Source organism: Lagopus leucura, unplaced genomic scaffold (genome assembly GCF_019238085.1).
Source record: "Lagopus leucura isolate 7727_CA_CO unplaced genomic scaffold, USGS_WTPT01 Super-Scaffold_774, whole genome shotgun sequence".
Lineage (NCBI taxonomy): Eukaryota > Metazoa > Chordata > Aves > Galliformes > Phasianidae > Lagopus > Lagopus leucura.
In genome coordinates, this window is record NW_024962258.1 from 5,682,732 (window position 1) to 5,709,390 (window position 26,659).

General features: G+C 39.6%; 1 protein-coding gene across 1 annotated transcript in view; it reads left to right on the forward strand.

Moving 5' to 3' along the window:
- LOC122176412 (complexin-1-like) overlaps nucleotides 1-7,493 on the forward strand; it is a 59,828-nt gene extending 52,335 nt beyond the window's left edge. Inside the window, exon 3 of the mRNA XM_042864886.1 lies at nucleotides 7,285-7,493. Coding sequence (XP_042720820.1) covers nucleotides 7,285-7,493 — 209 coding nt within the window. The remainder of the gene's footprint in view (nucleotides 1-7,284) is intronic.
- The last annotated feature ends 19,166 nt before the right edge of the window (nucleotides 7,494-26,659 follow it).

Consider the following 26,659-nt stretch of genomic DNA (forward strand, 5'->3'; position numbering starts at 1 on the left):
GAAAGAAAGAAAGAAAGAAAGAAAGAAAGAAAGAAAGAAAGAAAGAAAGAAAGAAAGAAAGAAAGAAAATGAAACTCAGTCAAGGAACGTAAAATGATACAACTAGGAAGTGTGCTTAATTTTCAAAAACAGGTAAAAAGAACACTGAGTCTAATGCATACAAATGAGTTACCACTGACAGGCCATCAGCAGTGCTTTCACAATTCGATTGTAAGATGCAGTACTTGCTCCAGCATGGAAACAACCCTATCAGGTCATTCTAAATAATACTTATTAGCCTAATAGTTGTTTGTAACTTTGTCGTGAAATAGGAGCTATGATTGGCCATAGAAAAATAAAACAAAGAATGACTCCTATAGTTTCACTGTGGGTCTTAGTGACCAATGTCACCTGGTCTCTCCATATACATTGCTTAGATTTACTTAAAGACAACTCATTAAATTCTTGTTAGTGCAAAATTAAAAGAATTTAGCACTCCTGCAAAGAAATAAATCATAGAATCATAGAATCCTTAGGGTTGGAAGAAACCTTTAAAGGTCATCTAGTTAAGTTCTCCTGCAATATTCAGGGTCTACAACTCAATCATCTTGATCAGAACCCCATACAGCCTGGCTTTGAAGGTCTCCAGGGATGGGGCATCCGCATTTCTGGGCAACCTGTGCAAGTGCTTCACCACCTTCACCATAAAAGACTTTTTCTTTATATTGAAGTATAAACATTACTCTGAAAGTGACAGAGCACTGGAACAGTGGAGATTCTCCCTCTCTGGAGATATTCAAGACCCATCTGGACTCTCCTGTGTGATCTACTGTTGGGAACCTGCTTTAGCAGGGATTGGATTTGGTGATCTCCAGAGATCCGTTCTGACCTCTATGATTCTATGGTTTTGTGTGATTCTGACTGAAAGCAAACCAAATTGTATTGCAGAGCTACCCAGTTGTTGACTACAGCTTTGTTCACTGTTTTGCCTTCACCTCTATAATGTTTTGATAGCAGATCATACAGAAGACTGGCAGGAATGACAAGGTCAGATCCTTGGGGCAAAGTGTAGAATGAGACTGGTCTCTTGCATTCTCATTTAGTTAAAAGGTAATCTATCCACTAAGGTAAGCAGGGAGAGAAGAACAAAGTAAAAAAACAAATCTATGTGTTGTAAACGAAGTAAGCTGAAGCTCTGAGTGTCCATTTTTGACTCCCTGCATGGCCGTTTGTATTCTACTGCTGGATAACTTTTGGACTACCATAGCTCACTGCTTGATATGTTCAGACTGACCTCACTGGGATCCTTCCAGCTGTATTTTTCTGTGATGTTTCGTAAAACTAACCACTGAAACTGTTAGGCATGTCACTGACCCAAAAATATACCTCAGGCCGTAGCTTTGCCCAGTGAGCAAAAATGCAAATCAATATGTTCCTTCTCATTTGTTTAAGATTTTTCAACTGAGTAGATATGAAGTGAACAGAGCTCCATGTCTGCTTTGAGATTTGAGAGTTGAATTGCATCAAGAATTTTTTCACTTAGTGCAGTGATAATTATCCCTATCAGAGATCCCCACTGCACCATAAGGAGCAGAAATTGGCCTTTCCAAAGTTGTTATGATTTCTCAAGTACTTCTTAAGTGAACTTAGCATTAGTGGCTTGTTTACAGAAGTGAGATCTCTAATGTGCTTCATAGGTGTGTTAGTTGATAAATTGTGATGGCTCCTTTTGGAGCTATTCAGTACTAATGTACAAACACGGTATTTTGTTCACACAGGTACTATTTTGGTAAAGCATATGATACTTTCCTGGAAGGCTGTTACATTTTTGCTCAAATTTTAGTAGGAAGAAATCAGTCTCTTTTCAGCTAAAGGATTAATGTGGTATTTACCTTTTGACTGGGAATTGGTATCTCATGTCTAATAAAACTGCAGAAAGAGGAGACCCTGCACCTTTGTCTCGGACCTGAAGGAGTGTAAGGCAGATATTAGAGGAATCTTTGTCCTTGTCTTTGATGAGACATGCAAACATCTGCAAGAAAACAGCTTTCTAAAGTGAGAAATGTACTGTTTTGCACCAAAAATATTCCTAAAATAGCATTGTTTTCTTTTGTACTACTTTCAAGTGGATCAGGAGGAGAGGTAGGTCTACTTTTTGTACAGGATCATAGTGGCTACCCTCTTATTGTAATGATATGATGTAAAGATAAGATCTTTGCTTCTGAAACAAGTGAAGCAACCTGGATTATTGTGGACCAGACCCATCTCTGCCTTTCTCATTTCCATCAATTGGATAGAAAGGCCAGAGTTTCTGTTGGGCTTAATACGGTGATTTTAGATTATGTAGTTTGTAATCTCTGTTGCTCATGACAACTTTGATAACTGTATGTTGAGTTATAACAAACTCTACATTGGAATAGGCATCTCCTCGTTGAGGTGGACTCAAAGAAAGAAGAAATTGTCAGCTTTTTTACATCATGTATTTCAGGAAAACACAGAGTCCTTGAGCAATGTTGGCATCTACTATCATTGCTGCTTTAATGATGAAGAGATGAAAAAGGGGAGATGTAGCATGTCTGAAAAGCTAGTTATGTCTGAAAAGCTCGTATTATAATTATATATAAATTATAAGTCTTAGGGGAAAACCCAGAAAAGAGCACAGATCTGCCTGGGTAGAGATCTTGAAAAGCAATTCACACAGTCTACTTTTTGCCTTCTGCACCTGTAAATTAGTTTGGGTCTTATACTCTGTCTCAAATCAAGATAAATTTGGACATTACCTTGCTGATCAGATGACTTTACTAGATCAGAATAGCTAACGTGGAGCTTGCAGTGTAAGACAAGGCAAGGAGTCTACGTGAGGTATAGATGTCTGAGATAGGTATGTAAGCTCACCAAAGATGGGTGTGTGCCTTGCCTGGAGCCTAATGTGACCTTGGACTCTGTTGGTTGTGCTTCAGGCACTGTAGGAAATGTCACTGATAAAACTGTAGACATAGAACTGAATCACTATGAATTGAAGGTCATAGTGGGCTTCCACTCGGTGTAATGGGAAGCCAGATAGCCATCAAACACTGAAATATCTGTGAGCCCAAATCTGAATTTAGCCATCCCTGTTGGGATTTTGCCCTGGTTATGATACATGCTCTTTCAATATATCTAGCTCATTTTACACTTAACATACAATTAATTTGCTAGAGAAAAGTAAACAGGTTGGAGATGCAGTTTGATATTTAGATGAGGGAGTGGGAAAGCAGAAGCACAGCTTGTATTTTGTCTGAAAGAGTCTCACATACTGATGTGTACTTTGGCTGCAATGGAAGACCAAGCTTGTATCACATTAGCCAGAAGGAGTAATCTGCAGGTACCTCTGTAACATGAAAGAGGTTTGGCCAGGAACATTTGGATAAGAACTGATTCCTTTGGATATGATTCACATTGCAATAAATATTTGCATATGAAAGTACTTTGTTTATTGAAGACTCCAGATAAATCTTAGTCCAAACTTTCCTGCCAAAGTAGTGATTAAGTGTCTTGATTTCTAGGCAGATGAAAGAATCCTGCAGTATTTGCTACAAGGTTTTTTTATTAATAGCAAATTCGCCTTTTTTTTTAGCACCGTAACAGTAAGTAAAATGGTAGAGGTCAACTACTAAACCAGCTATGAACTAATATGTGCACTGTGGCCAAGATAATAAAAAGTTTCTCCCCAGCAGTATCAATAGTATGATGTTAGTTCTGGTTCTGAAGTGATGCTGCAAAACGAGTGGCCCATTCCTTTTCCAGTGTGATTAGCTGCAGGTGTTTAGATAATAGCATGAAAGTCATGCTGCTGTTTTAAAAACCCTGAAACGTCAGTTTCCCTATCTGTTCAGTCTAAATATGGCTTAGCCACAAATAGTAGTACCAAAACATCCATCTCCTGGGCTTCCTGTCATGTAAGGCAGGGCAAAATGAGTTGCCATCTTTTACTCTTTTCAAAGTATAAGTTCTAAAAGGGAGGCTATTTTGATAGTAGTTATTGAATGTTTAAGAGAGAAATGTATTTTTAAAGCCGTTTTTCTGGCCTATATACAAAACTTTTTACCTGCAGAATTTCCTCAGGGCATTAATGTTTCAAATAACCCTCACACTGCTGCCTCTGACACCTGTGATTTAGAAGGGGAATTTCCGTAACATCCTCTGAGATCTAAACACACATATTTATGCAGCCCTCTTGAAGACAGGCATGAGGTGCTATTTATCTGCATTATGGAATGAGTTTCATGTTAAAGTTGTTCTGCTGATTTGACTTAATTACCTTACCTGAAGCAAGTGGAAATTTCCATCATTCTTTGCTTGATTAAGAATGCCCAGGGTGCTCCTATTAATCTTTCTCTGCAAGTCATCCTTAGAAATGCTCTTCTGTACACTTTTGCAGAAAAGAGCTTTACATGACAATATTTTGGAGAATTTTTTTCAATAATTCTTTTTCTTTTTGAACCAGTAACAAATTGAGCACTGGTTCCACTGGTTGATTTTGTGTTTCATTTTCCTGTGTAAAAACTTGATTGGTGTCCGTGAGATTTTAGTACCTCACTAAAAACTACTGAAGGATCTTAGGAGATGGTGCTCCTATGCCTGAGGTCAGGATGTCTAAGAATTTACTTTCCATCAATTCAGATGTAGGATCTGTTTGGATATGTGCTCTGCAACCTTGCCCTTGCAAAATGCACTTTCATTTAACATTTGTACTTGTGAGATCTGACAGAACCACAGCACTGATGTCTGTGGGGACCCACTGAGATTGTTTAATCTAATCCCCTTCTCAGGAAGTGGCATAGAACAGTCCTGTAAAATTCTGAACATCTCTGCAGAGGGAGACTCTGCTTCCTCTCTGTGCATCCTTTTAAAAAAAAAAAACTACTTTTCTTATGATTAAATGGGATTTGCTGTGTTTCAGTTTGTGCCCTTTTCCTCTTGTCCTGGGCGCCATGGAGTGGCCTGGCTCCTTCTTCATTCCCTTTCACTAACTGTTTATGCATACTACTGAGACACTCCCTGGGCCCCTGACCCTTCTTTGTTCTGCGCTGAACAGTTCCAGCTCTCTCAATCTCTCTTCGTATAAGAGATACTTCAGCCCCTTAATCGTCCAATTGACCCTTAGCTGGATCACTCCAGTAGCTCTCCATCTGTTTTGTATTGGAGAGAGCTCAAAGCTTGGCACAGCACTCCAGATAAGGTGTAGAGGGCTGAGTAAGGGGGAAGGCTGAGTAGAGGGAAGAATAAGCTCCTGTAGTCAGCTGGCAGTGCTCTTTCTAATGCAGCCCAGAACGTTGTTGATGTGCTTTGCTGGATGCATTGTTCTCTACAGCCAGAAAAATGACAGTTTGCCCTTGTTTTATATCTCTTAAAAAGTAAGGATCAAAAACATGTTCTGGAGCTTTAGCCACTTCTGGGTTCATCCTGTGGGCTTACCTAGGGGTACTGGAAATATGCTGATTTCAAGCTCCTCACTGATTAGTGATCACTTTGGCATTCTCTGTCTTATCTTTATGTCAAATTAGATGTTATGATTGGGATGGGAAAGAAGACAAAAAAGACGCTAGCTTATCATATGAACAGATTCAGTGTTTCCTTCTTCTGCGTTACGTCGGAAGCTTCAGAAGACATGAGGACAGAAGTTCTGCTCCCTCTTGCAGCTTGCTCCTGTAATTGTACTGTTCTAGCTGTATGCACATAAATTCTCTGGAGCCCCACTGGTCAGCAGAAGCTGCTATCTAGGGGATGCTAATAGTAAAGCCCAATGTTTAGGAAGACAAAGGAATTTAGAAAAGATTTTCTACAGCAAAAGTTATGCAGGAGATTGGAATTAAAATGTACTGTAACGTCTTGTTTCTCATAATACGTTTTCTTCCAGTTCACTAACAGTGGTACCACAAAGCAGCATTGTACCCATTTAGAATGTGCCTTTGAAATATGTGGTGAATTGAGAGAGTCTGTGAAGATCTTGGAGTTTATTCTTGCTCCAGTAGGTGTTTTATGTGTTGAATAGCTGTAAAATCAAATGCTTAACATATTCAAAATCTTGGTCTTGTCTGAGAGAGAAAAAAAAAAAAAGTCTGCAATTTCATTCTTTGGATGATGAACAGAGGTGACATTATAACTTAATGATAACCTGGAAGAGTGCTTAAAGGGCAAAAAAAATCATCTCTTTCTGCTGTTGAAATCTGGTTCTTAAGTAACTAGCATATTATACTGTCTGGGTTGCTCTAAGTGGAAAGAAAGTAAAAGAGATAAGCTTGATAGAATACTGAACCCAAAGGAGTTTAACAATCAGCAGAAATTTATTTATTTATAAATAATATTTTATTGAGAGGAATCCAGAAATTAATGGTCATCAGTTATTTGTACACAGAAAAACCTCCTTAGTGATTTATCTGCTGTAGGAATGTATGACACAGCTAGACTGCACTGCTTTTCTGCTTTCTATCGAATTCTAGCATGTCTTGCTTATAATTTCAGTTAGCCTTTCTTGCATCCAAGGTAAGAAAATATTGATGAGGCTGAGTGAATTTGTTCCCAAAATGCCGAGGAGGCAAAATGATAGTAGACACAGGCTGATGGTAGCGAGGGAGCACAAATATTTCAGCTGATTTTTTTGTGGGGTGGATCTCTGAGTGTCTTCTTTTACTCCACAGTTTTCCTAACAGTGTGGAAGTATCTAGAGACTTGCGATTAGCTTAGCTGAATGGAGGCAGACATATTTATTATTTCCCACATGTCTAAAAGCCATTTATAGATGCTAGATGTTGTTAGGCATAAAATGATCAGCTTTCCCATGCTCCTCTATCGAGTATGTAAAGGCACCCTTTCTCTTTCACATTTTGGAGGCACTGGAGAGCTGCTTTCAGTTCTGGGTTGCTTTCAGTTTAGAGCTCTGGGAAAAGAAGTGCTTTGGGAAAAGAAATGCAGGTGGAATAAAAAGGGAGAAAAGCCATGCAAAAGCTCACATCTTCACAAATTCTTTGGTGACTGTTAGAGACATTGATCATCAGGAATTGTTACCCTGACATACTGCAGATGTGTCTACCTGCAAGAACCAATATTCCACTCTCTCCACTCTGGAAAGAGTAACTTGTAGAGCCTGTGAAAATGTCTTCCCCACATTTAACCTCTAAGAATGCCAATGAAGTATTATTTGAAAGGATTTCACGAGTCTCTTTCCAGTCTAAACCCTCTTGAGTGGGAGAAATGCGGAGACATGGCATCATATTGGTTTTCCTACATTTTTACAAGGTTGTCTTCCTCTTGTGCTTTCTCTAGGGGCTACCAAGGACATGGGAAAGATGCTGGGTGGGGATGAGGAGAAAGACCCTGATGCTGCCAAGAAAGAAGAGGAGCGACAGGAAGCCCTCAGACAAGAAGAGGAGGAGAGGAAAGCCAAGTATGCCAAGATGGAGGCTGAAAGAGAAGTTATGAGACAGGGGATTCGAGACAAGGTAGGGATCTGGCTTTCAGAACGCACTGAGTGACTTACAGTGCTCAACAGAGAACTGCTGTTTTCAGCTGATTTGTAACCAGTCCCCTGAACACCCAGGTTAAAGCCAGGTGATTACTCTGGCACAATGAGCTTTCTATTTTGTGCGCTGTTCCTGGATCTCTGTACCTGATTAAACACACCTTTCATAATGAGAAGCACTGGAATATTGAAATAGAGAGTGAAGGAGTGAGGTGAAAACTGTTTTTCTCATCTTCTGTTAAATGCCCACATTATTCCAAATGCTACAGGCTTCTTTATGTGCTCTCCAAGCTTGCATTTGCTGTTTATGGGGAGTGTCATCATTCACTGTGCTTCTGAGAAATAAAGTCTATATTACTTTGGAGGCTTTATTTGTGTTGATGGTTGAAATGGCACCAATCTACTCAACTTTTTATATTTGGCTGCCACTACTCACAGGAAACTCAACTAGAAAGAGAGGTTCAGTTACCTGAGGAATTTAACCATTGGGAACCAATCTGTTCTACTGAATTTAATTGCTGATTCTTGGAATGTCACCATTTAGTGTGAAAAGAAAACAAATAATTGTGAAGATTCAGAATGAGACTGAAAAGAAATGTGTGGAACAAATCTTTATTAGAGAAATTAGCTTAATCTAAGATTGCTGAAACCATTTTTACAATGCATTGGGTTTTGGGGATTTCTGTGTGTACAAAGAAGGCACTTTTGCTTCCTCATCCTCAAGACCAAAACAGCCTCTTTTGAAAAACTGAATTTTATAGGAAGAGGTCCTGGAGCTCTTGGAAACAGCATGGCTAATGTTAATGGAGAAGTTCCTAATAGTGAAGTCTTGTGCCATGGTTTACATCATTTGCCAAAGAAAAAAATGTCTGGAAAGGAGTAGAGGCTGAGTGCGAGGACGGGGTATGATACCTCAGCTCTCATGGCGTGTTTAGTAACAATTTTAGACAGAAAACTGTACATTAAATGAGGAAGTCCTGCTCAGCATAAGAGATACACCATGCACTGTGCCTACAGTGCAGTAGGAAAACCTAGGAGTACCTGGGAGAAAGCTTCAGGTCTCAACACATTGCTGAGAGTGCCTGTGCATAAACAAAAAAATGACAACATGAGGCTGACCTTCTGATGCTACCATTATGATTCAGGACAGAAATGTGAATAAGGATGTGCTGCTCTTAAGTCGTAGAGCATCTTGGAAAGAGGTATCAAGAACTGTTCTGCAAATAAAGAATTTGGGGCTTAAGCTTCTAAGAAGGCATAGAACTTAATGTCAATCATCTGGCTCTGACTCCGCTTCTGCCAGACAAGGGTATTCATATGATCCTTAAAGAGAAGGTATTAGTTATAAGACAGACTGATTCAGAAATTTAACTTTGTCAAAATCTGTTATTTTGGGGGGCATATTTAGTGAGTATGTATCCCTGTATTGTAACATTTTAATATAAATATGTCAACGTGTGCACTGTGTACTTACTGTGTTTTGTGTGTTTTTAAACATTGACATGGGTCTGATTTTGTCATTAAGAACTGTGATGAATTTCTAGTTGCAGGTACCTGGCCTAATGCCTTTTTTCCAACAGTCACTATCTGCTCTTCTTTGCCACTGAAGTGACAAGATAGATGGGGACTGCATTTGCCTTGATATTAGATAAAGATAGATGTCACCTGAAGTGTTCACTGTTACAAATCATAGGAGACCTTGACCATCATAGAATAGGTGCAGACAGTTTAAGCTTGGCTGAAACATCTAGCCGATAGCAGTTTCCCATGGACATTGACAGCTTTGCTGAGTCAAGCTGAGTACTGGTTGTGGAAGTCTCTTGGAAATACATTGATACCTGATCAGTGTTGCTTTGAGTGGCGAACTGTTGGCTGTGCATAGAGGGTAAATTGGAGGAATGTTGTTTGATCTCAATCAAAGCTCTGTACTGCAGCTCTTACAGTAATGTGGTCGGTTATATTTGATATTAGCAACAGGGTCTTGTGAAATGCAGGAGCCCATTCACTGGTTTACTCTTGTGGGGATAATCTCAGATAGCATGGCGTTTGAAAGAGGAAGCTGTTTTCTGCAGAATCAGAGAAGACAGATAAGGCTATAGGAAGGAGCAGTTTGGGATTTTTTTTTTTCCTTTTTTCAGCTTGACAGATGTGAAAGAGGGAGATTGCTTTATCCTGGCAGAGATCAATTTGATCAAGTATTGTAACTCGGTGACTAGAATTGTGAAAATAGTTTCAAAAGACTAGAAAAAAGCAATTGGTTTATTTCCTTCCTTGTTCATTTAGGAATGACCTTTGACTCTTTAAACAGAAGTCATTTTCATTTCCTGGAAACAAAAATGTAAAAGAGTAGAAAGCCAAAACACAGTTTCTGTGTTATATAATAGAATCTGTTGTTAGCAAGTATGAACTATATTCGAGAAGTTTTAAATGTTAGACATCTCTCAGATGATTTTTTCCTTTTTATGCGAAGGAGTAAGAAATGAGCAAGTAAATTGAGAGTGTGAGTAAAAATAGATTATTTATTCAGAAGACGAGTTTGAAAGTACAGCACCTGGATCACAGACTCACAGCCACTGACACACCGTTAGTGTGGCCCAGGCACAGCTCAGAGCATAACAGCTTCATGAATCAGCTAGTATTGCTCTACGCAAGGTCAACTGAAGCAACTGATTTTTCATGTTGTTTTGGACTTTTTACCTTGGTACTTCAAGAACTGTCATGAATAACATCTCTCTTCTATGGCATCAGGAAAACACGGGAGCCATGGTGGAGCTTGAAAGGAATGATGGAGTACGTATGCTCCAGCTAACTTCTGTTTTTTAATCCACTCTGTTAAACTGAAGTTACATATGAACTCAGCCAACATGGCAGCCAGGCGCAAGGAATCTTTAGGGTAATGAAAGAATAGATTATGCTGCAACCAAATATTTTTTCATTAAAAAATACAAAACATTTTTGTCTAGAAATAATTTTCAAGAATGACATTTGGAGATGACATTTTGAATTTTTTTGGCACCAGTTACTACCTGACATTAAAGCCAGCTTGTTCCTAATATTAAAGTTCAGACTCTGATACAAAAATGGATTGATAGTGTGTGAAGAACTTCCTCCTACCCCAAATCCTATGTATGGAGCTTGCTTTCTGGCCTGATCCAGGTCTGACCCAGGCTTGATCTGAATGCTGCTGCTTCATACATCTTCTGGATTCTTCCACAGCTGTCTCTGGGGAAAGGTGTCACACTCGACTGCCACAGACAAAACTGCTGAGGGGCCTTTAATGCCCCTGAGCCAGATGAGTCAGTTCCTGATGCTCAGATGGTGGGGCAGTGAATAGCTAATATCTCTTTTAGCTTGGTAAGAGCCTACCACCAGAACTATCAGCATGCCATGCAAGAACAGCCATTTTGTTTCCAGTGCTCTTGAGTTGAATATCCTACTCCATAACCTTGTGTTATATACCTGCATACACAGGCTGTGAAATCAATTTACTTTTCTCACTGTTAAAATGCCTAATTACTTAATTACACAACTGTTTCCTCCATTGTGGTGGAACTCAGGCCTGAGAGAGCTCTAGAACGTGCTTTGTGATTAACACTCCACCCATCTCAGCTGCTAGTGAGATAATGCCTGTAGTATGGCTTCCTGCAAATCTTACTCATGCTTTGGAAAACGGATATTGCTGAGTGCACGCTGAAAGTTAGCAAAAGCTTGGGACTGTCCTTACAGAGATGGGTTTCAATGAGAAAGTATTTAAGTGTGGTTCTCTGTTCAAATGGCTTGGCTTCAAGACAGAGTTCAGGTTTGTAGTAGTTATTGTACACTCAGTTCTCAGTGTAAAACGGGGGTAGTGTCTCTGACGTAGCTTGTTTTTGACTAGCCTTACGTGCTGTAGAGAACAAAAGTGAAGTTTAGTTATATTGTAAAGAATTTCTGCCCTCAAAGCTCAGCTTGCAATCTGCATGAGAAACATAAATGTGGCAAAGAGAAAATTCAAAAACATTCATAGTTGCCTCTATGAATGTAATTTACTTTGCTGGATGCTGTTTAAAGATTGTGCACGCTGCAGTCGTGTTCTGTTTGTGATACTAGAAACCACACTTCTCTCATTGCATGCAATGAGCTGTACTGCTTGTTTAATAAGCAGATGTACAGTACTTCATCTCTGCCATCCCAGCCTCACTTACTAGGCAGCATCTTTTTATCGTTGCTGTGCTTTCTTTAGCATAGTTGATTAAGATACCCACAAGACCTTTACCCGAGGTAGATATATCTCCCTAATTCTTCTGAGATTTATTTGGAAAGGGAAAAAGTGTTTGTTTGCATTCTATATTCTGAGCTAAAAAAAAAAAAAAAAAAAAAAAAAAGTCATTATGTATTTAAAGCCCTGGTGGCAAAAGAATGTTGACATCTCTTTGCATCAGCTGGCCCTGATATGCAGCACTTGCTTGTCTCAGTGTTGGCTGGCAATGAGAAAATGGTGTTGAGAATGCTGGTGTTTGCTCCTGTAGGCAGCATATCAGACAATAGGAAAATGTGCAGTCCTTGTTCTGGTTAAGTGTGAGTCCATCTGTCTCTTGATTAGAGCCATTATTTCTTAGCTTCCATTTGGGCAGTTAAATGCTCTTAGTTGATTAGAAATTTTCATCTGTAGGCAATAAGATTCTCTGCAGTATTTGGAAATGTCCATGTCCTATGAAAAACATGAAAAATTTCCTGTTCTTTGAAGATATTTGGCCTTCCGTAGTTTCAGTATCTCCATGATTGAAGTTAAGTGATGTTAGAATATTTGGATTACTGACAGTTGGAGAAGTTAAGGCTTTTGTACTCTCCAGAAGGAAAGTATTCCTATAATACTGCTTTCTTCTTCCTTTTTATTTTTTTACTGCTTTCGAAACTCACTTTTAGTGATAAATCGTTCAGACAAAAAGACAAGCAGAACTTTCAGCTCTAGCCTTAGATTCTTGTTTCATATAATCAACATGCAATGTAACTATGTAACATAATTATTTACTTTATATTTCATTTGTATATTTGCATCTGTGACTGGTCATAGGGCAGAAGTAAACCAGAATGTGACCTGACTCTGTTTTCCAACAGTTTCAAACCTTCAAAAATATTCTGCAAGCTCAGCTGTGCAAACTTAACTTTGGTAAAACTTTGTTGCTATGAAATAGCTTCACAATGCTAGCTAAACTCTCCTGTGTTAGTGCATTTATGGAACATTTCATTCTTGGCTAGGTACTGGCAAGAGGTTTAAAAATTCCTGTTAAAAGGTATGAAATTTCACTGCTACAAAACCCAGTTCTGAAGATTCAGTCTTCGTTAGGAGGAAGAAATTTATATTACATTTTTCATTGAAGGCTATCAACAACCGGAAAAAAAAAAAAAAAAAAATTGTATTCTTTGTGTGTCAAAAGATGAGGAAGAGATTTTCCTCAGTTCTACAATTCAAATAATAACATTCACATCTCAGTGAAACAGCCTGTCTGTTCCCTTTTAAATCATTGGTATTAAACCAGTGATGTGAACTTTTACCAGCATATGTGATCTAATTAAGCATTAAGCTGTGCTTATTGTTGTTCAGTGTGAAAATGTTAAGAGATTTTCAGAAATATCTATGTATTACATAAATTGAAAGATTTTATTTACTTGAGTCTTTTTGTGCTTTTGATAGTTTCAAAAAGCCCAAAACCTACAGTAAAGAAAAAAAACATTCCTTGCTTATTTAGGTTAGTGCTGGTACTATCTGTGCTATAGACAGGAGAGTGTTTACAAGTGCGTCACAAGCACTCTGACTATGAGAAAGCAGTAGATCTGATTATGATACTCCCAGTGTGATGCTCTGTAGGACAGGGATTGCATTGTGCATTCACAGAAGTAAGCTGTTGGGTGAGTGGATACAATCGTAACATCACTAATGATGATGATCAAGCAGAATTGCATTCTTTACAACAAATTAATCATGGGTTTCTCTGGCTATAAGCTGCAAGGACATGTCCTGAAGTGTTTAGTGCATATCTAGACAGATTTGATTCACTGGCTATTGAGGACTGTGGAAGCTGGATTAAATGCAGGCAGAGTAAAGGAAGGGAAGGACATTTGCAGGTGAGGTGACTGAGGGGGAACCATACCACTGTAGGTCATTTTCATACTGGCATTTGGAGACAGTAAAGATGATAAAGACAATTTGAACTGTACTAGACTTTCCTTCTGCCAGAACTTCTGTACCAACCTGATCCATGCAAGGATGTCCTGGCCAGCGTGTGTTGTCTCTGATCTAAATTCTCAAAGTCTCATATCACTTTTCTCCATAACATTGAGTAAAAATCTTTAGTATGGAACACTTCAGAGTAAAGGCCATTAACATCTTTCTAAACTACTTATTTTTCTTCTCCAGCACTCTCAGCCTTTGGAATTACTCTTGCCAGGTTTGCATTTCTGCTTTGTATTTCTGTAAAAGTCTCACTTGGCTGTGAGGCAGGTGACAGTCTTTTGGAAAAAGACTGACAAACCTGCAATACCAGAGAGCACAGTTAGAAAGCTGAAGGTAGCAAAGTTATCTGGATATGCCTTAGTTCAGCAGCATCTCTTGAAGGCTGAAAGAAAGAACACTAACCTCCCAGATGTACTTTTCAGCAGGGACTGCTGTCCCAGCCAAGGAGCTTGAGGGCCAGTATTAAACAGTCATCTTTGGATTTATTCAAAGAAATCTGTACTTAGCTAACCCTTGCAATTTCATCTTTATATTTCCATGAAAGTTTCCAGGATATGCAGTATGTCTTTGTCTTCATGAATCCAGCCACATTTATAGAATTCCCTAGGAAGTCTGAATGAAGGTGTATTTGCAAGGTCTTAACATTAAAATAACTGATCTTCCCTAGTGGGAAAACCTTTGTGGATTCCTCTGTGTTGTAGGTTCAGGCCATTTTTAACAAAAGCAAAAAGGAAGCACATTTCAACTCAAAAAAAAACAAACACCTGACATCTCTCCATCAGTAAGATCTAGAAGTTCAGTTATTTAGAAGAACTCAGCATGTTCAGTTTCCAGCTGCTTATTCCCCCATTAATACCTAAAGGTTCACCCTGCAGCTCTTCTTGTGCAGCTCTACTGTAATTTCATTCCTACATTTCTTGCTAATCCAAATTTACACCAGTAGATGTCACTTTGGATACTTGCTAACTAGATCCCATTGGGTGATACTTCTGAACTTACTGAAATGTCTCTTGAAATACAGCTTTTTTTTACCATTATGCACTGATTGGGTTGCCTTTAGAGTTATTCTACTGAAATCCTCACTTAAACTACTTCTGTTTTACTGAGCTGGTTGGCAAAACCCATGCATATTGCTGGCACGAGGATTCACCAATTCTGGATTGAGTGCAAAATAAACCCATGGAGGTGACACACAGTGATTGGTGCTGGGAAGACTTATGAGTGGTGTCTCAAGACCTCCTGGCTTCTTGAAATATGAACTCCAGACATTTGGCTCTGGCTTGTAAAAGCAAGAACAGTAGATCTCCCAAAATAGGATATTGCAAGCTCTTTTCCAGTATCATTGTAACTGAGCATCCGTGTCTGACCAGCCACCCCATCGGAGGAGCTGTTCTGTCACCTCACTGTCCAATACATACCGGGATGGCATGCGAGGATACTCCATTGCCATATGATCTGTTCGGAAACAAATATCCAGCATTTCCATTAAGAAATTCTTTGTAACAAAAATCTCCTCAGCTCTCCATCAGTAACCCATCAGTTACTTATTCATGTTACCTCCAGAGGAAAAGTGGGAAGACAATAGCTGTTGGTAATTTTTTTGTCTCATCACACTATACAACCTCTTTCTCTTTCCCCTGTGCACTTTTTTCTGCTGGTTGAACTACTGTTTAAGTAGTTCGTTTGGTTTGGAGGTTTTGGGGTTGTTTGTTTTCAGAGCAAACTGGCTACATTGCAGAAAACAGTATGCACAGCCACTGTATGTTGTCTGATTTGAGTGCAAATACAAAGAAATATGTATATAGGAAGAGATTGAATAGATTTTATATAATTTGAAAGATACTTTTTCTTTGTACATGCAAATGGAAGAAGATTAACACAATGGGAATGTTTGCAGTGTGACAAAACCTTTATTTATTCTAGTTTGAGTAGCAGTCTGCATTCACCTTTTTCCATGTGTAGTCCATAGCCTGAGAAAGTGCAAGGGTGACCCGCCCTTGTTCAGACAACTAGCAGTGATTTGCAAGTGGCTATGATTGAGTTATTTGAGCTATAGCAAATTTGGTGGTAGCATTTACAGCCATCCTGTCACTGACAGATCAAAATAACTGTATGAAGAAGGAAGGAAAGCTTCCTATATGCTTGCTGAATCCATTGTTCCTTCATTGCAAGGTCTGCAATCTTCCAGCATGGTAGACACAGCCCACAGTGTGTCTCAGTTTTGGCCATTCATTCCTGCTGGTTTTCCAAGGCAGGAACTTTCCAATCTCGTAAAAATGGAGCTAAGAAGAAAATGATGGCTGGTCTTTTCAGAGTATTTCTGCCTGGATTCACTATGAAAAATATAATAACATCATTCATCTCAGGAAGGTAGCTGTATTTCTGCCTTTTTGATGCTTCTTTGCAAATGCAAGTGTAGCCACATGGTGCTTTTTATACACCAGCCAGCAAGACCTAATTATGCACAAAATGTTTTCTTCGTCAAGACAGCTCCAGAGTATGTATTTTAAGTGTATGTATGGCATTACTGTTGGTGAATTACAGGTGGAGAAACTGAGTCATGGGAAATGGAAGCAACTTGCCCAAAACCATGCAGTAGCTGAATTGGAAATAGATTTCCAGAGCTGGATGCCTAGCATGTAATCTGATCTTCATGAAAATGGATTTTCTTCTCTTCCTCATACCCTAGGCACTTCCTCAGGCAATAATTCATGACAAAAGTTAAGAATGTGGAAGCAGAGACCATTTCAGACCTTGTTCCCCTTGCTGCTGCTCTCTGGAAGTGGCTGCATTGCCCAAACTGCCACTTGGAACTTTCTTAGCCAGCAGAGCCAAGACCATCTGGAATTTAGCTCTTGACTAAAACAAGGATGTGAGCATACTCACTTTGTACCTATAGGCAGAACATTTTATTTATTTCTTTCTTGTTTTGAGGAAAAAAAAATTCTTTCTTCAGCAAAAAAGCCCCTTAATCAGGATGGTGTAAAATTTCACTAAGTGACTGGAGGAACTTTGAGTTCACAGAATCACAGAATTGTAGGGGTTGGAAGGGACCTCCAGGGATCATTGTGTCCAACCCCCCTGCCAAAGCAGGTTCCCTACACCAGGTCACACAGGTAGGCATGCAGGCAGGTCTTGAACATCTCCAGAGAAGGAGACTCCACAACCTCCCTGGGCAGCCTGTTCCAGTGCTCCGTCACCTCACTGTAAAGAAGTTCTTGTTTGTGCGGAACTTCCTATGCTGCGGTTTCTGGCCATTTCCCCTTGTCCTGTCTCCACGTACCACTGAAAACAGTCTGGCCTTGCCATTCTGCCCCCCACACCTTAGATATTTATAGACCTGGATCAGGTCCCCTCTCAGTCTTCTTTTCTCAAGGCTGAGTTCTTTCCAGCACCTCCCCCTCATATTTTTTTTGTTTAGTCTTTTAATATAGTTAGACTGTTCTAGATCATGCTGCTTGTGTCAGCCTCAAAATGCAAATGGTATGGAGGTAATTTAATCAGTACTATTGTCTGTAATAAGTACAGCTACAGCATTACATCATTTTTTTTTCCCATGTACAGCTGTGGGATTGCTTTTTTTTTTTTTTTTTTTTTTTTTTTTTAATGTCAAGCTAATTCAAGGACTGTCAAGGTCATGAAACAGGATATTAAGGTCTATTTTATTTTTGCTACAGCCAAAGGACTCTCACTACTGCTTCAAATCAGACATTAGCTACATTATGTCCCTTATATTGGCAGTTCATTATCTGAATCTTGGATGAACAGATAACTTACCAGGACTTAATGAGACTAGTGGAATTACACCTGCTTGAGAAATCAGCCTGATGCCTTCACTGTTCTGCTAATGGATACAACATTCTTTGCTGTTAAAAGTTATCAGAGCTAGACACAAGCTTTGAAATGCAGCTGCTTCCTTACAGCAAGATGTGACTTCATGCTAACCTCACTGTAAAGTTACGCTTTTATTCTGACATTGCTTGGAGTTTCATCAGCATGGAATTTAAGACTGTCAGAGAGAATTAGTCACCTCATGTGCCTGATAGAAGATGGCTAGTAGAAGGTCAGATCTGAATTTGGGCAAATATGAGAAGTTTAGGGCATGCTTTGCTTGTGGTAGCTGCATAGTCTTTGCCTGCCTTTGCAGTGCATTCCCTATGGGCTCTAACTGCTACTGGTGATGCTGAGGAAAAATGGAGAGTTTTCATATTGTCTTAATTATTGGAGGAGATGATTCAACATTTATAATATACCTGGAGGAAGATTAAGGCAGCAAATAAAGCCAAATGCTATCCAATTGACTTATTACAAATTCTAAGCAACTAAGGCATGTGGGAAAGATGGGAAAGTTAGAGAGAACCTAGTGAACGGTTTACAAAGCAGGAATAATCACCACCAAGAATCCAGTAACATCTCAGTGATCCATAGGGAGGCAGCAAGGTGGTCAGGGACATCTTGTTAACCTGCTTGGCTGCAGTTCGGTGGAGGGGATACCCGTTCTGCCTTGTAACTCCTTGAGTTTTTATCCTATTTATGGTCGCCAGGGGTAGCAGTTGGTTGCCAAGGGCACTTCTGTTTCGTTCATCAGGACTTGCTGTAGTTGTCAGGAGCATTTATGTTTTGTTCATCAGGGGCATTGGTAGTTGCTAGGGGCACTTATGTTTTGTTCATCGGCAGCAGCAGTATGTCTGTAGTACACGCCCCTCCTGTTGGGTAATCAGCAGCTGATAACACAGTTGTCGCATGGTGGGCTGCTAGGTATGCTCACTGACTGCATGGTGGTCCCCTCCTCTGAGGTGACACCCATAAGCCAGCTTGAATGCTCAAAAGAAGCAACAGCTAAAAAGGTTTCTCCTGTTTGCCTAGCTACATGTGTTTCACTTACCGCTGTGCTTATTGTAACCATTAACTCCAAAAGCTTGTTGATCAGGTTATGTATGGATGGGTGCTGCTGAACAATTTTGAGCCAAAAATTGTTCCAGCTTCTTACATATTCCTCTCATTGTCAATTCATATGGCCTTCTTAAGGGCCTCAGGACTCAGGAGTTTCCTTCCTCACTGGCCAGTTTTGAGGCAGTTCTGAAGTAAACTTAACTTATTCTTACCAGACTACAGTGTGAGATGTCCAGTCTAGGGGTGTGGACCAGGCCAGCACTCTTGCTGATTCAGGAGGAGGTCTGTGGCCTTCTTCAGACCATGCTGAGGAAGATAGAGAATTTGCTTCTGGGGGAGAAGTAGAATCATGTCCACAAAGCCTTACCTCAGCCTCCTCTGCTTTGGCCTGAACAAACCAAGGGACCTCAGCTTCTCCTCATATGTCTTGCCTTTCAGACCCTTCACCACCTTTGTAACCCTCATCTGGGTGCTTTCTAACGGTTTTATGTCCTTCTTATATTGTGGTGCCCAAAACTGCACAATGCTTGAGGTGAGGCTACACCAGCAGCCAGGACACATTGCTTAGAATACAAACTCAGCTTCTCAGCATACCGGGAGAAGGAAAGACACAAACAGCCCAACGTTTATAACAAAGCAGCTGAAACTAAAGCTCCCATACACAAAGCTAGAAATGAAATGGAAAGGACCAACTGCGCCCTGCGATGCACCAGGCCCAGCACTGTCAGCTGGATGAGGGGAGGGGCTTGTCCCATTGTGCGGCCTCACCTCCAGCACTGCCTGCAGGCTGGGTGCCACAAACACGAGAGACATGAAACTACAAGGGAGTGTCTGAAGGAGAGTGATGAACATACTAAAGGATTCAGAGGGCAAAATGCGTCAAGAGCAGCCACATTCCTCGTGTCTGCTTAGCGCAGAGCAGAGGAGCTGAGAGGAGTCCTCATGGCGGTTGCAGCTCCTCACAGGGAGCGGAGGGCAGCACTGAGCTCTGCTCTGTGTGACAGCGACAGGGCCCGAGGGAACGGCATGGAGCTGCGTCAGGGGAGGGCAGCTGGGGGTCAGGGAAAGGGTCTGCAGCAGAGGCGGGTGGAACAGGCTCCTCATAGCAGTGGTCATGGGTGGTCCTGTGTGGGGCCTAGGTGATCCCTGTGGGTGCTTTCTAATATTCTGTAATAAAAGTAGCAAAAAGATATTGCAGAGAAGCAGGGGTTCAGCCTCATTAAGTCTGTGTGCTTGTTCCAGCTGCTTATCTCGCTAGAAAATTCACACTTGCTATCTTCACATTTACTGTGCTCTGATGTTGTTATCACAGATTTCCATGCACTGCAATTAGGAGGGGCTATTAGGTTTGTTGAGACAGCAGGAAGCTAGCAAACTGCCTCCAGTGAGTTGAAAAGGAGCACCTCCACTTTCTGCAGTCAATCTAAAATCAAATGACAAACAAGACCTTTCTGCTCCTAAATGTTTTCAGTTAGTCTAGCATAACACGGGCTTTTAGTTCAGCTGAGAAATTTGAGTCTGTAGATTAAGTTTAGCTGAATTTACTTTGGGAGTGGGGCTGGGAGATTTATGAGAGCAAGACATCTGGGATATTCTCCATCTTCTTGGTGACTATTCATACCTCCTGACCTCCTTCCCACTATTACAGCCCTTCTCTGTTGTGTTTGTGCTCCTCAGAACCTCTGACAGGGGAGGTAAATGTGAAAATTTAAAGCAGCAACAGAGAAAGATATTTATGGAACAAGTACAGATCTCCACAAAGCCTTGGTGCAGAGTCCTCAGGAAATTGAATGGATCTGTTCCTTGATCTCACATGTAGACATTTAAACCTGAGGTGGTTAACTAGCCCCAAGCTTGCTTTAATTAACTCCTAAAAGTTTGACAGTGTTTTATAAATTAAGAAGTACAACACCAATGTTTTTTATCATTGTGCCAACTAGTCTTCCAGTCTTTTCAAATCTGTCCTTTCTGATTTAGAGAAACAGTTCTCACTCTTTTGTTACCTCCTTCTATAAAAGTGGCAATAATTCTGATATTCTCAATTCTGCTGTGTGCTTTTGTTCTTCGTGTGCCTTTCTCCTATGTTGTCTTGAAGGAGGAGGCAGATTGCAAAGAAGGAGCTGAGGACCACAGATAAAACTGAGCACTGCAAGAAAGTCTTCGTGTTGAAGTCTTGCTGGGATGTCTGATGTATGTGGACAGTGAGAGGACGATGGACTTTCATCTCTTTATAAGCAGTTGAAAAGGGTTAGTTTCATTTCCCTGTAGGGAGAGAATGCTGTTCCTGTTCTATTTCTTAGAGTTTGTTGCAAAGGAAGATAATATATTGTCAGATTTCAGTGCACAGAGAAAAAGTTTAGTCGTTTTCAAAAAAATTTATTAGGAATGGTGACAAGGACTTATCTACTTTTGGATGAATGGCCATTCTTCTGTGATTTAGACCGGGTGTTTGGCAAATGGTTTGGGGTGATTTTGTGCTGCTACAGGCTTTAAAAGTGTACGTGGGTGTTGAAGGACGTAGGAGCAGCTCTGTGGCTTCACTTTGGAGAGGTAATGGGAGAACCTCAAATCAGAAACTGTCAGATGGGGCTATTCCTGCTCCTGCAGGGGATCTGACACTGTAAGGGAAAGAGGAGAAAGCTGGTTTAGGGCTGCTCTGCTCTGGAGGCACTTTCCCTTGACAGAGGTATGTGATCCCTAGTTCAAACTTTTATTTTCTTGCAGATTTAGCATTCAGCTTAGTTTGACAGGCTTACTAAGAGTCAAGGAGAAAGGCCTGTCATTTACGCTGGTTGTAGTCTGCCTGTCACTCTGTCACATTAGAGCCTGTCTAAGAGTCACCCTGTGCCCTTGCGGTTGGATCACAAGTCTTTTCTATGAGATCTTTGGCAAAATCTCTGAGTGAACTTAGTTGGCAACTACAATCACAGTAGTTGAGGATTACTCAAGACTCCAACATTTTTATTGATTTTTCTATCCCACCCTCTAGCTGAAAACTGGTGCTATTTACATTGCATGGTCGATTTGTGTTCACAGCACTGCTCTTTATCTGTGCTTGCCTCACAAATGCAAAATAGGATTAGAACATGAATAAAAAAGTAAGACTCTGTTCTTCTTCCACTGACTGATTCTAAGTTTCCAAGGGGCAGCTTCCCACTGCAAAATACAGCTATTCCTCATGAGTAAACTTGGGATTTTAAATACTGAGAGCAATTTCAGCATCTTGTACTGAGTTAGATCTTACCTGCCTGAAAATTCTTTGTCTTTTTAATTTAATGATGCACATAACCAAATGAATGTAAGAAGTTCCAATAGTTTGATCCCATTAAACTGACTTAAATCTGTTTAACATAATTATGAAACCAGAATGTTGATAAAACTTAGGCAAAAGTTTTCATTCTCAGTTAACATTTTCAACAGGTGTCACTAATTGGACACTTCCGAGACCTACATTTCCAGTGACTTTGATATCTGTGGTGATTTTCTTAGCTCATTCTGAAAGTAATTCTCCTATTTATTTACATGGAAAATACAAAAGTTACAAAGAGCACAATAACACCACTTGATAGAGCAAATTCTCAGCCACAAAACATTCCTTTTCAACACAGCCATCTCCACTAGCTCTGCATTTTTGCCAATGATGAACAGGAGCCTACATCCTGTGCTTGTAACAATCCATACCAGCAGAGGTAGCCCACTGTTTCACAGCTGCTATGATTGCTAGGCATTATTGCTAGGAGAACATTGCCTATGCAGTCCGGCTTTCACTGTGCTCACAAGCACTGATAAATGTCAGTGGGTGAAGTTTTGTCCACACAGAGCAACTCAGTGACACACCTTTGCTTCATACACGCTTTGATATCAGAAACCATTGTCTCAGGCTGCTCCTCTGCTGCCATCTGCTATATGGCAATAAAATTTAATGAAATATTTGTGGGAAGGTTTGACCTCTGCTGCCATACCACCATCTGCCTCTGACATTGTGGGCCAACATCATAAAATAGGAGGCATTACTTTTGTGGTATTCCTTGCATACAATTAATGCATATAGTGAAATCCTGGCAGGAGATGGCATTTCAAACCACCTCCCTACAGCGTGTATCTTAGTAAGCATCTTAACCACAACACAGTGTGAATGAGAGTACTGGTATAAGCATAGTGGCTTTATGAACAGTGCCAAGGATGTCTTTTTTACCATCTGCTTTTAGTAAGAATATCCAGAACTGAGAACATATACTTCAGGCTTAGTGAAAGGATTCTTTTGATGGATATAGACTGTTTTCCTTTTAGTGGCCTGAAGTAGGAAGAAATTTTATTGGTTTTTTTCCCAAAACATAATTATTGAAATCCTTGAATTTCCCCAGCTTGATGTAAAACACTGATGAGGATCCAGCTATTAATTTACAAGGGAGTGTGTAAGTCAGGTGTATTGAGGCCACTGTATTTTGTCTGTCCTGGTATTACCAAACAGTATGAAATTGATTCCTGTACCTCACACGTACGCACAGTAAGCCCTGAATACACAACATAACACTGCTTTATTAGAAGAATTTCTTGACATTTGCTCAGTGATGGCTCACAAATAACGTTGTTAAGCTCTGCACTATTATGTGCATTTCTTTGTACAAGATTCTGACGAAGCCTGAAATACAGATTTAAAACCTTTGACACTTGGTAAGCATTCTTTGAAGGAATTTGGGAAGAACCACATGGGACAAAGCTGTGCCTCTTCCTAGTAAAGCTGTCTTGCAGCAGAACTTCCCCATGCATTTTGTAATCAGAGCATCATGACTGCAAAGTAAAGCAGTTGCTTGGGAGATACTAAAAATGTCACAGCTCCTATAATTAAAATCAGACCTGAAAGCTCTGAAGTGTTGACAAAGTAAAGTAATAGTTATTAAAGCACCTGGGTCTTGCTAGGAGAATTGAGGTCACTCGAGCTTTACTGTAATCAAGGGCACAATGAACAACTTCACTAGATGAATGAAAAATCAATCTGGAAGCTGCATCATGGGATGCCTATGTAAACAGACTAATTCATAAGCTGGTTCAGAACTAAGAAAATGCTACATTGGATTGATTTATCATGATTTTAATTAATAAAACACAGTACAATGAAATGCAATGAAATTTGTGATCTATGTGTTTCCTAATGATCATACTTTCAAACACAGCTCTCCTTTCTGTAAAACCTGGCAGTGTTGCTTGCAGTATTCTCCTCGCCATGCAAAAACATAAGATGGTTTACAAAATCAGAATTCAAAGGCAAGAAATTCAGTTATGTGGAGTGATTGGGAGAATTTTGGTCCCACCTGGGAAGTGCACCATGCACTTAGTTTTAGTGTTATCTCTGTCATGACGGCACTGTAATAGGGGCATGCCAAAGTGAGAGGAGAAGATGCAGAGAGGGGGTATAGTGTGGACTAGCTTTATGCACAGCCTGTCTTCCTCTGTGCTTCTTGACAATTTGGTTTATGATACTGCAAGGACTTGTCTGGCTCCTTTCTTAGCCAGCTGCCTTCAGCTGGGAGGCAGAACGTTTTTGGAAGATGATATTACAGCTAAGAGCAAAACACTCTGTGTGAGAGAAGTGCCAGTATTGATCCTGATACAGATTGCGTCCTAATGATGACAGCAGAGCTTAAGTTTGCCACAGTTCCCATCACTCACGTGCACAGAGTGTTCATTTAAGGAGTCATCCCATTTGAAAGACTACCAGAGCATAGCAAGAATAGATACATACAAGCTTCTTCTGAGTCCATGTCCTTTTGTATCTCTCAGCCCTGGAGGAAAAAAATGTTGAATCTCGATTAATTCAAAGTCACAGTAGGTTGCTGATTACGAACGCAAACAAGATAATCATGCATGACTTTTTCACTTAAAAAACAATCAAACAAACAAACAAAAACCATCGAACAACGCATTATACTAGCTACAGGTTAAAGTAACTGACATTTTTATTTAGAATTCTTAAACTGCAGAGAAATGATCTACAGTATTTAATATGTTTAAATGCAAATTTATGGATTAGTAAAAGAGCTGTGATATTGTTATGCTAATCACAATATTTTCCATGTTTTCCACTAAAAGACAGTTTTCCATTTCTTTTGTTTCATTTTTTTATTTTCTATTCCTCCCTGCATGTCTTCAATACATCATGGAAAAAAAGCTCTTCAGTATTCTCTTCAGGTTCCCATTCTATTAGATCTGGAGCATTCTGATTCTTTGTTAGCCAAAGAAAGTATTCTTATCGAAAAATGCAGGGTTGTTTTACTGTGTATGTTGCACATACTGCAAAGGAGAAGGTTTGCATTCATTTCTATGTAAATATTTAAACTCTTTCTGTGTGAGTTTTTGTGGATGTTGGTCGTTTCTGGTTTGTCTTACCTAAGATATCAGCCCTTCTGCTACATGACCACTTTTCAAACAGTCTGTATTTGTTTTTTGCTCTTAAAACAGTATCACTGTTCAAAGAAAATTTTAGAACTTGATATTATAACTGACATAATCAGAAAACACTCACTATAAATTAAATAGGTCTTTCCTATGTCTTTTGTCTGTTTAAGCCATAACAGAACATAATTTTTACTAACTCATAGCAAGGCGCAAAATAGAAAAAAAAAAAAATCAGTCAAGATTTAAAGGCACTCCTTTAAAAAAAAAAAAAAAAAAAAAAAAGCTTCTGTATGTATGGTAAATGGATGGTGCTAGAGGTGGTAGATACCTGGCAACTATTTCTGAGGCCAGCTGTGCAGCTGCTGGGCTGGTCACTCCCAGTTCTCAGTGCATTCCTGGACAGCAGGTAATATCTGGTATGAGCTGCTGGGTTCTGCTGCATGCAGGAATAAAGTGCTACTGGCAGAGCTTAGACTATATTTGCAATGCTAAGTTGGGAGGGATAATCATGAAGAAACTGAGGAACAATAATACAGTCATTGTGATAAAATGTTGCAAAATTTATAAACAAGGAAAAAGAGCAAAAGTAGAAATTTAAAACTGATAGAATTAAGGGCAATAAAAAGGTGATTAAAAAAAAATGTATTGAGAAAGAATAACCCCAACATTATTGATTTGCCATGAAGTGAATGCTGTAAAACTATTAATAATATTGGAAAGTGCCAGCAGTGGTCAATTTTTTTTATTTTATTTTATATTTTTTTTTTTTTTCTGGGAAGAGGAGACACAAATAGTGTATATAAGGTGATTTTTTTTTTCAGTCAGTCACAACCGGACAGTAACAGCTCTGACACATTAAAAGAGCAAATTTAGATGTCCGATATTGTAGATACTAGGAATTGGGCCACTGAGATTGATATATCCAAAAAAGAAATATAGGTAAGATAGTACCAGTGAGTTTGTATTTGACAGTCTTAGGATGAAAGGCTGAACTGACTCTTGTGTATGTTTAGAAGTTTGATTCATAATGTCATAGGATGTTCTTAGGTATGGCAAAATATCACATATGAATTGTTAGCCTTAAATATATATTGCCAACAGAATCCCTGTCAAGTGTGTAGTTCCTAGCTGAGTCTTGTGAATGATTAGTCCAGACTAGTGAAGGTTTACACTAAGGAGATAAGGAGAGGCTATAGAATGTACAGAAAACCTCTTTCCTTTACAGCACATCAGATGAAGAGCAAGAAATAACATAACATGAAAAATGCAATGAATCATTGTCAGTAACAATGCTGTAGGCAGAGTTCATTCTAGCCAACAAGCCTGCAGTTCAGTGGTGAAAATGAGAGGAGTTCCATTACTCTTAAAAATTGCAGCTCTACTCAAAACCATTGTTGAAATTTATTAAAATAATAAAATTTAAATTTAAAGAAGAGGAAAAAAAAACATTTCATGGTAAAAATACATTGTGTGCAGTCATAAATTGTTCTGCATTCTCTCAGACAATTACAGACAGGAACGAAATTGTGCATTGGATGGTGCTAGGGTAGGATCATTGCTCTGCTTGCTCATGATTCTACTTCACCTAACTACTCCTAAGCCACTGGTGATACCAGAATTGAACAATCAAATTTGAAATATGAATAGATTTCTGATAGCTTGCTTTCCTCTCTCCT